This window comes from Meriones unguiculatus (genome assembly GCF_030254825.1).
Source record: "Meriones unguiculatus strain TT.TT164.6M chromosome X unlocalized genomic scaffold, Bangor_MerUng_6.1 ChrX_unordered_Scaffold_30, whole genome shotgun sequence".
Lineage (NCBI taxonomy): Eukaryota > Metazoa > Chordata > Mammalia > Rodentia > Muridae > Meriones > Meriones unguiculatus.
In genome coordinates, this window is record NW_026843706.1 from 13,302,280 (window position 1) to 13,315,610 (window position 13,331).

General features: G+C 35.0%; 1 protein-coding gene across 3 annotated transcripts in view; it reads left to right on the forward strand.

Moving 5' to 3' along the window:
- The window catches only part of Gabra3 (gamma-aminobutyric acid type A receptor subunit alpha3), a 288,094-nt gene that overhangs the window by 180,197 nt on the left and 94,566 nt on the right, over positions 1 to 13,331 (forward strand). For all 3 annotated transcript variants that reach the window (XM_060376662.1, XM_060376661.1, XM_060376660.1), the window contains one exon: positions 9,095 to 9,162. In XM_060376662.1, the coding sequence (XP_060232645.1) occupies positions 9,095 to 9,162 (68 nt within the window). The remainder of the gene's footprint in view (positions 1 to 9,094; positions 9,163 to 13,331) is intronic.

Sequence of the window (13,331 nt, forward strand, 5' to 3'; positions counted from 1 at the left end):
ATTGTCTTCTCAGGAAATTTAATTAATCTCTTACCCTCACTTGTATCCACAACCCAGGCTGCTGCCGACGATGTTTTTGTCTTTACTTTTGATAAATGAATACCAGAAAGCTTCCACAGTAACTGGGAGTTTTTTAAGTTGTGTGAAGCAGAGGCAATCATCACAGTCTCAAAGCCACCATTCTGGCTTAATCACTCAACCAAATTATTTGAGAATAAGATTTTAATTGTTCTTTGTGTTACTATCAACCTACACCCAGAGTATAAAGATGGGAAGCTGCTACTCTGGGTGTGGGAGGTAGTGAATGAAGTTTCTCACTGCAACAGGCAGGCAGGCAGTGTTTTTCACCTTATCTGACTTTGTTTGATGCAAGCTCTTCACTAGATTCTTGAGACCTGTAAAAGTTAATTTTTATAGCTATAAATTTTTCTTTTGTGGAGTAATGGAACTTTGAAATTCCTTTCCACACCACCCCTGTCTTTTTCCTGATGTTCATAATTATTTTTTTTTCTATTAATATCTGGTCAGTGTGGGCATAGTTTTAAGTTCATTTTTTCAGTCTTCCTCTGACATAACTTGCCTTGAGCCCAAATAACTTGTAGAAGTGTACTTTTTTCTTTCATCTTTCATTTTATTCTTTGTTAAAAAGTTGGTTTTTTTTTTTCATATATTTTGATCACATTCTTTCCCCTTCCTCAAATCCTCCTATCCACCCAATTTCATTCTCAACAATTTTGCTGGCTAGTTTTTTGTCAACTTGTCATACACTGTTGCCATCTGAGATAATTGAACCTCAAGTGAGAAAATTTTTCCGTGAGTTCAGGCTATAGGTAAACCTGTAGGACATTCTCTTAATTAGTGTTTGATAGGGGAGGGCTTAGTCTATTGTCAATATGGCAGGTAGTTCTAGGTTTTATAAGATAGCAGGCTGAGCAAGCTATTGAGAGCAAGCCAGTTATTAGCACCCTTCCATGGCCTCTGCATCAGCTCCTGTCTCCATATTTCAACCTTGTTTGAGTTCCTGTCTGGCTTCCTTAAGTGATGGACTATGATTTGGAAGTGTAAGCCAAGTAAACCTTTTCCTCCTCAGTTGCTCTGGTTATGTTTATTACAGTAAGAGAAATTGGTACCAAGATGGTAGAGTACAGCTGTGTTAGACCTGACTACATTTTGGGGAGGATTGTGGCAAAACTTTGGAACTTTATTTGAAAAACCATTGAGTGCTGAGAGCCTAGGGGACCATTCTACAGGAGTTTGGAAGATAAAAATGTTTCGAGCAGTGAAGACAATGAATTCCTCGGCTTATAAGACTTCAGAAGGAAGCAAAAACTCTACCAAGTCATTTCTTTGAAGAATCTGTAGTTTCTCGTCAGCTGAACTGAAGAATTGACTCTAGTTAACAATAGACCAAAATCACTGAAGCAAAACCTTTGCTTTTCTGGGACAGATGCTCCTGGTCTGCTGGGAGTGAAGAATCACCTGTGATTAAAAAGAGACCAGCATTGCTGAGATGATTTTTTTAACAGCTTGATAATACTGCATTGTATAAATGTACCAGAATAATTTTGTTGGTGACAGATTCTGTGGGGCTTTGTTACTCTGAGGATGTATTCATTGTGATATTTTTTATTCATGAAGCACATTTTTTTTCTGGATATAAAAATCTTCCTGGATGGCTAGGAACTAGAGACTAGATAGTCTCTACCTATGATAGAACCAAACACAACTGACAAAAAAAAAATCAAGGAAATGATTCCTGATGATATTCTGCTATACTAGTAGAATAGTGTCTTGACCAGTCATCATCAAAGAGGCTTCCTCTGGCAACAGATGGGAGTGTGTGGAGAGACCAACAGCCAGAGATTATGTATACAAAGTCTAAATTGGAGGTCTGCATCAGATTCCTTTCTCAGAGCTTGTAGAATGCTGAAGAGAGGGAGGAAAGACTGTAGGAGTCAGGGGTGGTAGAACATGGAGAACATGTCCCACTGAATCAACTAAGCATGGCTCAATGGGCTCACAGAGACTGAAGCAACAAGCATAGGGCCTGCAGGGATCTTTACCAGGTCCTCTTTGTGTATGTTATAGCTGCTAACTTGGTGTTTTGTGGGACTCCTGACTGTGGAAATGGATGTCTATGACTCTTTTGCCTGCTCTTGAGAATCTTCTTTCTACTGGATTACCTTGTCCAGTCTTGGTATGTTGGCTTTTGCCTTGTCTTATTGTATCTTGTTTTGTTGTGTTTGGTCATCATCACTTGGAAGTCTGTTCTTTTCTGAAGGGAAATGGAGGGAGAGTAGATCTAGGGGAGATAGGAGGTAGTGGGGGAGGGGGACTTTGGTCAGAATGTATTATATGACACGAGAATCTATTTTCAATAAAAAATGAAAAAAAAATCTGTGTTTGATGGTAATTTAGGGAAGAATATCAAAGATGTGCCTCTGTCTTCCATTCTCTGTAAGTTTGTCTTTCAAGTATTAAATATGTTGTCTTGCCATATCTCTTTTCTTTCTAGATTTTTGATAATTTTTCTATTAACCAGTTTAATAGTATTATGATATGTTTATGTATGGCTTCAAAATGTTTCTCTGGACTAATTTCTTTGCTTTGGAACCACTGATGCCGTGAATATTGACCTTACCATATCATCCATAATTTCTAGAAATTTCACTTAATGTTCACTGGCATTTTCTTTTGTTGTTTCAATTCTACCAATGAGACAGTGAATCTTTTCCTTTCATAGTTTCATTTTCTTGAAACTCCAATTTGGCTATTTTATGGTTTCTCTTTTGAAAACTTCTGCCTATCCATTTTCTTGTCTTTTCATTTAACTCATGTGATATAGTCATAATAGCTACTTTAAAATCTTGATCCTTCCAACATCAGGGTCATCTTATAGCTGAAACTTATTAAATATGTCTCTTCTCTGTATAGTTGGTAAAAAATTTTCCTGGTTCTTGATAGATAGGACATTTACAATATTCTAACATGTAGTCTTGGTCCTCTTCTAGTACTCTGAAGAAGTTTTCTTTATCTCAATTTTTTTTTAGATGATAATTAAGTCAGTTTCTACCTTAATTATGATTAATGGTCTTTGCTGCTTAAATTTTTAAGACTTTGTTCTGCTGTATGGGTTTATCTCATGTACCACATAGGAGACTGCCTAGGACCATGGTTGAAGTTCACTCTAAATTCTCAAAGCCTGCCATGCCACTATTGGTCTGTTCCATACTTTTACTGCTCACGAATTCTCCTGAAACAGAGGCACTAAATTAAATTGTAGTATTCTTTTCAAACGTTTTGGTATGCTGTTTTTAAGTTGGGTCATGCATATACAGCTCAACTGAGAGGATTCACAGTTAGAAATAGTTGATCACTTTCCTTACCATTTTTTTTATTCTGTAATTCCCACACACTCTCTTTTCTTTCTTAATAAGATATATGAGATTTCTGTCAGAATTTCAGTCACTTGTTCCACATCCACACCTTATAGTTACTCTTCTGGAGAAAACCTGTGAAAGAGAATGAGAAAAATTAAGAAACTTACTCCTGCATGTACTGTTCTTTCAAATTTCTATTTCTGTAAGTGCTTAACATGTTTTCAGAGATTTTATTAATATTTGACAAAAGTGCTATAATGTATTTGCTTTGCTTAATTTCTATTATTTCTGAGACAGGGTGGCACGATGTAGTTTATTTAGACTGTATCCCTCCCCAAGTGCATTAACAATCCTAATGCATTTTTCTTCTTCAGCCTTCAAAGTGCTAGGATTTCAGTTGGTTTTGTTTTTATTTTAGTTTTTCCCCATTTTCTCTCTTTAAATAGTTTTTGGTTGTCATTTTCCTTGAATTCATTCCAAAGTCAACTTATAATAGTCTGTTGAAGTGTTTTCTTTCATTGTGACTTTGGTGATCTACAACTCCTGGTCCCAAAAGTCACTGAGCTCAGTTTATAATTCTAGAAAATCTGCTTGTTTTGTTATTCGAGGTTAGGATAGCCTCAAATATCATATTGTGCCCAAGAATCAGTTTAATTCCTTTCTAGCCTTTTTGAAGGATAAGTATGGTTTCCAGTCATAAGCAGTTATACTGCCTCCAGTCTCCCCTTTTTTTATATAGAAATTTTAGCTGACTTACTTGACTTTTAGTTTTGAATTGAAAATATAATTACTTTATTTACTCCTTTCATATTATCCCTATTATCCTCCTCATTTACCTTGCTTTCTCCCTCAAATTTATGAACTCTGACCTCTTTAAAATTTTTGTTTTATATATATTAATATACATTTTTGTTATAGAAAACAATAAATATATATATTGTATATATTCCTATATATTTCTAAATATATATACAAATAAATATAAATATATATATATACTTAGAAATATATATATTCCTAAATAAATAAATATAACATGCTCACATCCATATAATGTTACTTCTATATGTATATTATTTCAGGGCAGAGCTTTCGGTATTAGATAACCAATTTGTGGAGCTCTTCTCCATGAAAAAAACTGTTTCTCCCATTCTTTTTTCCTGTAGTTTCTTGTCTAAGTGTGGAGACTCCTGAGATTTTACCCTTCCTTTGTGGGATGTTTGTTGGTATCATCCATTGTGGGAGGGGTTCTATTTTTAAATTTTACACACAGAACTATAATTTCATATGGTTTTAAATTTATGTTCTGAGATATCTTAAAATTTAAATTATTATACAAGTGTATTTTTTCACAGAAAACTAAGGCGTTGTTGATTTCAAAGAGAGTCAGGTTCAACTTATTCTTTATATTCATAAATCATTCATCTTTCTACTAATTAATTTTATCTTAAGTATACGAATTCTGGAGACCTTGGAAAACTATTAGCATACCCTTTTAACACGTTGGACTATTTCAGCTGTTTTGAAGACTTTTCTTACCATTTCCCTGGAATTTGGATTGTTCTGGCTAGAAATTGTTCCTAGAGAAGAGAAAACATTGTTTAATGACCCTGAAAAGTATTTTGGTTATTGTCTGATCAGTACTTTAATATCAGTGTCTGATTTTTAATGTGCTATTATGATGTTCTTCATTGGTATTTTTGTTTCTTTCACACTTACCACTATCAGTTCCATATATCCTGCCTTTTCCTCTAGAGCTGTAACTCCAAACATTTATTTATTTATTTATTTATTTATTTTAGAAAACATCATTTTTCAGAAAAAGGAAATGTCACTAGAAAGGTCTGAGGTTAAAAATATTTCAGAAAGGTACTTTTGTAGACCTGTGAGAATGTCACTGAGAGCATGAAGTACATTGAACATTTCTGAGAAAAATTCCAGATAGTTAATTATTTTCTTCTTGTTCGAGGAAATCTTTTTACCCACTCCATTAGTATATCAGTGCTTATTTCTTGTTTTTGGCAAAAAGTCTGTCTTTTAGTTCTTGCTTAGTGCTTCTCATTTAAAACTCTGGTCTAGAAAAAACAGGAGATTATAAATTTATATATTAATATATAAAAAACTCAACATTTACTGGTCTCTGAAATGGTTTGTATTCTAGGTAATTAAACCAAGGCTCACGAGTACAACTATCTAATCATGATGAGAGAACTTGCAAGGAGCTTGTTTGAGGCTTTCTGAAGTCAGATATAGTGATAGTTTCATTACATTCTGTGGGAGTATTGTAATAGGTGAAAAATTATGTTAGATTTGGTAGAAGAATAAAAGAAAATGTTGGAAGAATGTCTGGGATTAGTGAAACACAAAATCATTTGAATTCACCTTGAAATATGTGTTGATGCTTTACAGTTAAGCATTAAATGACAAATTGAGGAATGTGATAATAAAAGATGGGTAATGCTGAAGGTGATGATCCAGGAGTCAGTGTGTTTTGTTTTGTTATGTGTGTGTTTTGTTGTTTATTTGTTTTAGGACTAGTGCAAAACAGGGGTAGAGTGGTCTGAATGGTGCTTTCTGTTTACTAGCTGAATCCCTGTGGAAGCAGTATTAAGCAGTTAATTTTGAGGTTTCATCAAGACTGAGATAACAGAAAAATTGGAGAAAGCATCCATGATTTCTTTTTTCAATTAAAGGTCTTACAATGTAGTTTAGGTAATTCTAGAAGCCATGCTGCTATTTCTAGGATTAGATATGTGTACTGCTAAAATCAGCTTTATTCTGTATTATCTTTGTGAGAGTCAAGATACTCATTTATTCTAGTAGAACAATAATAAAGTTAAAAGTTACACTATTAGTGATTGTGGTCCTTTAAATATCTCCTGGGTCTATGTTACAAAAATATATTGTGACACCTTATCATTTAGCATCTTCAACAGGAAGGCAGATAGCTATTAAAGTTTTCCTGAACATTCTAGATAGAAGACACTACATGGAGTAGTGTAGACAAGAAAACATAGACCTAAAGCTTGCAAAATGCCAGTGGTATGATGTGTATGTAGACAACCTGTTCAGGGGTGTGTGTGAATCAGTTGCATAGCTTACAGGAGAGCCACTATACTCTTTTCTAATCTCTGCTTTCCTTAGCTAGCTTTTGGATCTTTCCAGAGTTTATCTCAGATGAATGCGCTAGGGTAAAGGTATGAATGAATCCTTATAGTATGTATCTACCCACAGATATTGTCAAGAAGAAATGGGAAGTACATTGGCTTGAGAACAGAGTGCCAGTTTCCATTTTTCTAAGACCTTGCCTCAAAGTCACTGAAAGCTGTTGCATAAGATGCTGTGACTAGCAAACTTAGTTAACCAGTCACAATGTATCCAAGCAGAGAAATAGCTTCAACAGAAGATTGTGCTCAGAATGAGAGCCTATCTGTTTAAAATACAGTTCTTGTCTCAGAATCATGTTTGTTTGTTTGTTTTGTTTTTTTGTTTTTTGTTTTTTTTAATTAAGCCTGGAAATAAATTGTGTCTTCTGGTAAATTAATTGTAGTGTTTATTACTAGTAAATGATACTTATAGGCTTTTCTAAAAATGGAATGACTTTGGATGAATGCAGTGGCCTTGGGCGTTTGAACACGTCAGTGCTTCAGGAGAAGCATACTATATTAAGCCTTAGAGATGGCTTGGAAAAGTGAGACATCAATTTACAACTGAGAAATGAAGATATAAATAATATTTAAGCGATAATCTGTGGATGTGTGAATGGAGTGAATATGGCACAGGTGCAAGAGCATCTCTTATGCTTACCCATGGCAATATAGAAATACTTATGTAGACAGCAAAAGTGGACTGATTGTATTCATATTTCAAATCTTGTATAGAATTTCTTCCTGTTATCTGTGTTGTAGTATGTCAACTTGTGTCAGCTATGTAGGAATGAAGTGGGACTTTAGTTACTGCAATTATCAGTTTTTAGAAGGTTGAAATAGGTTTACTGAGCTATAGTAGGCTATACTGGTTTATTCTGTGTTTGAGACAAGCTGCTATGGAGTATCTGTCTGAACTTCAATAGCATGAACAAAACTGATCTAGGTAGAAGAGAAACTCTGTAAAAATACAATATCAATTTCTGATCATCTGTTCTGTTCTGAATGTTTGTGTATCTCTAAACTTTGTGTTTTGACATTTAATCTCCATTGTGGTAACATTGGAATATAGGGACTTTTGGAGTTGATTAGTTAGGCCTGCAATGGGAAAAGTGATTCTGCAAAAGAAATTTTAGCAAGTTCTCTAAGTCCTTCTATTATGTGTGGAAACAGAGAGTATCATCTATAATGAATGGATTCTTACCAGATATCAAATAAATACACTTGACCTATGATATTGGACTTCCTAGCTTTCGGGATAATGAACCATGCTGTTTATAAGTTACTAGTCAAAGATATTTTTCTATAGCAGCACAGACATTGCATCTTTGTGTGTTTGTGTGTGTGTGTGTGTGTGTGTGTGACGGGGGAGACAGCCATGGTGCTGGGAACCAAACTCTTATACATTGTACTATTTTTAACTTGGAAAATATATAGTGAAATTTAATCCATTAACCTGAAAAAAGTATTCAATGAGTAACTTACAAGTAATAGTATACAGGGACAAAACATGGATGACACATTAATCCCAGCCCTCAAAGGCAGGCAGATCTCTGTGTTTGAGGCTAGTCTAGCCTATAGAGAGAGTTCCAGAACAGCTAGGCTGCTCAGAGAGACCCTTTATTTAAAAATAAAAACAACAAAGCTAAATAAATAAATAAACAATAAAATTTACAAATAAAACATGGATGATGCCCACCAGAAGGTCTAGATTTAGGTGTGGAGGTAGATAAGGAACCAGCTATTGCAATCAAAGAAAAGTGGAAAAGTGATATACAGTATCACTTTTTTTTTTGTGTGTGTATATATATATATATACATATATACATATATATATGTGTGTATGTATATATATATATATATATATATATATATATATATATTAGCTAATTCCAAATTCAGTTACTTAGTCCAATAATAGTTTGCCTTTCATTAATAAATGGGATTTGATAGCTGCATAGTTGTCCTCCTTGGGCTCATCATCCTAGACTGTTCAGTCTGGTGGCATCACCACACCAATATGTAAATGTTTCATGCTCGTCATGGCATGGAGGGTCTACTATTAGACCTTAATTATTCCAGCACCTCATTATTTCTTACTATAACTGGAACTATTTACATTGGCATTCCCTGCTTCCTGTTTTAAGGAAGTGTGGGCACCACCATTCTGTGTTCTAGCAGTGGAAGAGTGTTACATTTTGTACTATTTTACTCTACCATAGGTAAGGGTAAGCCACTGTGAGAGGCCTGCAAGTGTATATATCGAGGGGTCTTTTACCAGCTTCCTCTAAGTTTTGACATTTGGGAATTCTTGTCATTTTTCAGTGCTATCTAAAAGGGTAGAAATTAAACATAGACATAACTTATATTGTGAAGTAATAGCATATGTGAGAATTAGGTTTTGTAGGGTGATGCGGGATATGTGACAATGTTATATGTCCCTTCTCAGAAATAGCAAGTTCTGAATACAGTTCAGAGTACATCTGTATTGCACCTCTGACCTAAGGAAAGTTTCATTACACACATTCTCTCTCCCCCCCCCCTCTCTCTTTACTTTATTTCACTCAGATGCAGTGACTGAAGTGAAGACAGACATCTACGTGACCAGTTTTGGCCCTGTGTCAGACACTGACATGGTAAGTACGGTTTCTGCTTTTTTTATTTTAATTTTATTTTATGTGCATTAGTGTGAAGGTGTCAGGTCCTTTGGAATTGGCATTACAGACAGTTGTGAGCTGCCATGTAGGTGCTAGGAATTGAACCCAGGTCCTTTGGAAAAGCAGACAGTGCCCTTAACCACTGAACCATCTCTCCAGCCCAAGTACAGTTTCTGAAAAGTGACAAGTGAAAAGGCTCTGCCCTGCAGACTATCAAAGCAGATGCTGAAACTTATGGCCAACTGTTGGACAGTGTGCATGGAATCTTATGTAAGATGTGGGAAATAGTAAGATCTGGAGAGGACAGGAACTCTACAAAAAGAGCAACAGAACCAGAAAATTTGAACACAAGGGTATTCCCAGAGACTCATACTCCAACCAAGTACCATGCATGGAGATAACCTAGAACCCCTGCACAGATGTAGCCCATGGCAGTTCAGTGTCCAAGTGGGTTACATAGTAATGGGAAGAGGGTCTGCCTCTGACATAATCTGATTGGCCTGCTCTTTGATCACCTCCCCCTGAGGAGAGATCAGCCTTACCAGGCCACAGAAGAAGACAATGCAGCCACTCCTGATGAGATCTGATAGACTAAGATCAGAAGGAAGGAGAGGAGGACCTCCCCTATCAGTGGACTTGGGGAGGGGCATGTGTGAAGAAACGGGAGGGAGGGTGAGACTGGGAGGAGAGGAGGGAGGGACTTATGGGGGGATACAAAGTGAATAAAGTATAATTAATAAATAAAATTTTAAAAAAGTGAAACATGATTGAAATAGGTAAAAAGAAAAGAAATTGTCATTTTCCACAGCAGAACTCCAATCTATGTTCTAAGAAGATATCTATTCCCATGAATTCCTTGCTAGAATTTTTTTGGATAAATTTGCCTTTTGTGCGCTCTTTATCTGTATCCATAAACTGTACACAATAGTACCTGTCTCTTCTTCCATATCTTTAAAAATCTGCTTATTTCTGTTTCTGCAATTGACTGTCTCTTCACACTTTCTGGCACCATATCTATTTATCCAAATTGGTCATTTGAAGAGAGCGGTGTGATAGTTACTATTGTTGGTCAAGTAACCAGTAATGCCATCCAAGAAGGTTGTTCATTGTAATTGGTCTCCCTTCACTGAGGACATTAATGGACCAAATATTCCAGAACTTGATCTAAATAACTTTTACATATTGGTTCTTTTATATATTTGAGCAGAGGGAGAGCTACAGCATAGGCCTTAGATATAGGGCAGTTTATAAATAATTAGCATGGGGTATAAGAACAGCTAGCTACAAGGATTTTCTCTCCTCCCACCAATCTCTTTTGGTATACAAGAAATCTGCAAAGATTTAAATATCAGATATTGGATTATATACTTAAAAAAAACTAAAGCTATTATCTACTCTGTGTGTCTGGAATTTAGTAGATGCTCAGTAAAATTTTGTTGAATGCTTTATATTGAGAATAAATTTTTTGAGTTTGTTTTTGAGACTGCCTATATCTATGTTTTGCTGGCTGAACTTGATCTCACCATGTACATCATGCTGATGTTGTACTCGTGATAATCCTCATTCTTATGCTTAAAGTTAAATAACATGATCAGGAATGGAATGAAAATCTCAATATTTATCAAAATATGTTAAAATCAGTGTTACTCATCTACCTTACGATATTTCGTGTATGTCTGTTTTTAGTATGGCATGCCTAACCCATTATTGTGGTTGCTGAAGATCTCAACTCATGTCTCCCTGCACAAGTATTTTACTAAACTCTCTCTCAGGACTAAGAAAACTTACCTTTAAAATGAAATTTTAACGTGCATTTTACTGTTAAAACATACATACACACCACATTTCCTCATAGCCTCTTATTCATCACCATCCACAAATAAATTCAGACAAATGTACACATATACACATAGAATGCACATGGCTGATTCACTATCTTAAAGAGCCTATAGACATACACATGCAAACAAGTATCTGAATGCAGAGATTCCAGTGAAGCACATACATAGTCTCTTTACCTGGCTTGTTGTTTCTTTTTTCAAGTCTGGTTACTTCACTTTGTTTGTTTATATTTTTTCAACAGGATTAACTTAAAGCAATAGAATGAATGGATCTTTCCTGGTCAAGAGGAAATGCTTAGTTCAGATAAATTCAGTGTTCCTTTAGTAGCACTCCCATCTCTTCTTAAGACTTCTTAAAGTCTTAAGGTTCATCTGAGTAAGAAATACATTGCTGTTGCTTTTTGAAGGTTTCTTCTGTGTTCTTGGTAGTGTATAACAGTTAATCCCAAACAGTCTGATTTTGGTGATGAGTTACAAAAAGAACCTAAGTATGCCTGACAACAGATTACATAAAAAAAAAAAAAGAAGTTTAATTTGGAATGCAAGAAATGAGTTGGAAACTAAATGTAATTGTAATTTTATAGACAATCATGATTGAACAGGTCATGATAACTCTGCAATAAATGCAGCAAATTAATACATGGCTCCTCAGTAGTAATATCAACACCATGAGATAGCAAAAGACCTTGTCCGAATATGAGTGAATTGAGGCCATGGGCCTATCTTTAACTATCTTCTATTAGGAGTGATTGGGCCATTTTCTTAATAAAATATACAGAAAGGTGGTAGAGAGATGGCAATGACAGACAGAATGTCTATAAAAGATTTGTTGAAATGTACTTTCATACTGGGGATGTTCATCACTTAATGGTAAAAAACACATCTTGATTCCCCATGGTATCCCAAGATCTTTTGTTAAAGTTGTTGTTGCTATTATTATTGTTGTTTTATAATCTGTTTTCTTTCTTAATTTTTATTTTATACATTTTAATTAAAAAATATTTATATTGCCGTTCCATTCTCTTTCATCCCTTCAGCCCTTCCCAACCCCTTCCTCCAACTCCTTCTACATGCCCTCCCCAGCTCTTAAACTGATAACCTCTTTTTCCCCCAATTATTATTGTTAAGAGCCTTTGAATTATAGTGTATATTGTGGAGGGTGAAGAACTGTTAAGTAAGAAAGCGTAGATGTTAGTTCTAAGTATGGCTGAAACTCACTAAAGTAACAAGTGCTAGCTGGAAAACTTCAACTGGGAAGGATAATTTTACTGGTAGTGGTAGACTTGAAATCTGTTTCTTCCTAGCATTGAAAAGGAGGATATATCCATTTCAGGTTCTTCCTTACTGCAGTCCAAGGTATACAGTAGGTTATGCTATTTTGATGTCTCTCATTGCCTAGTAGTATATTTTCAGATGTAATTAACAAAGGGGTTTGCGTTCATGAGTTTCTTCCTAAGAGTCCATGATCAGTTTTTTCCTGGAATTTTGTGGATTAGCTTCTCCAAATGGAAAATGATGGAGAGGAAGGAAAGGGCAGAAGGTGCTCTGAATTGGAAAAGTGACAAGGATTTTTATTTTAATTTAGTTTTCATGCATGCTGAAGCCCATATTCTGCTAAACAGTCATGAGCCTTGCAAGAATTTTTTGATGCTTGCATTGACATCAAGTTTTTAGAAAGTTGAAGCTCCATGTAGGAAAATATTAAGTGCCTTTCCCAAGGAAGATTTCATTTAAGTGCTTCAGAAAACAGCAAAATTCATTTGTCAGTTTTGAGGCAACCATCCCTAGAGAATATGCAAAAGCTCAATTTGCAAGAAAGTAATTGATTGCATTTCTAGAACAGTTAGACCAAAATCTGATTGTTGTAAGTCAAAGGTCATGGGACACTTTGGGGGCAAACAGCTGTGACTGGAGAAAAATCTATAAAAAATATATTCATATAGCCCAACTCTAAAGGCTGACTAAGTAAATTAATAGATACAGATAAAAAGTTCTTTGTACCAAACAGTGAAAGCTATTCTTTTTGATGCATTTAATTTCAACAAGGTAGCTACTATTATTAATCTATTTATTCATTTTCTTGTTTGTATACATTTAGACTACTACTTATTTTTAAATAGTAAACATAATGATACAATAAAATTATACAAACCTCCAGTGAACATGTTTAGGTTTCTGTAGGGTATGTGCTTATATATAAAATATGTGATTCATATGATCTATATATGTTTTACATTTTTCAAATCAAATAATTTTGTGTTGTACCAATTTTCAGTCCCATTATCTCTCTATAATGGGTCCATTTCT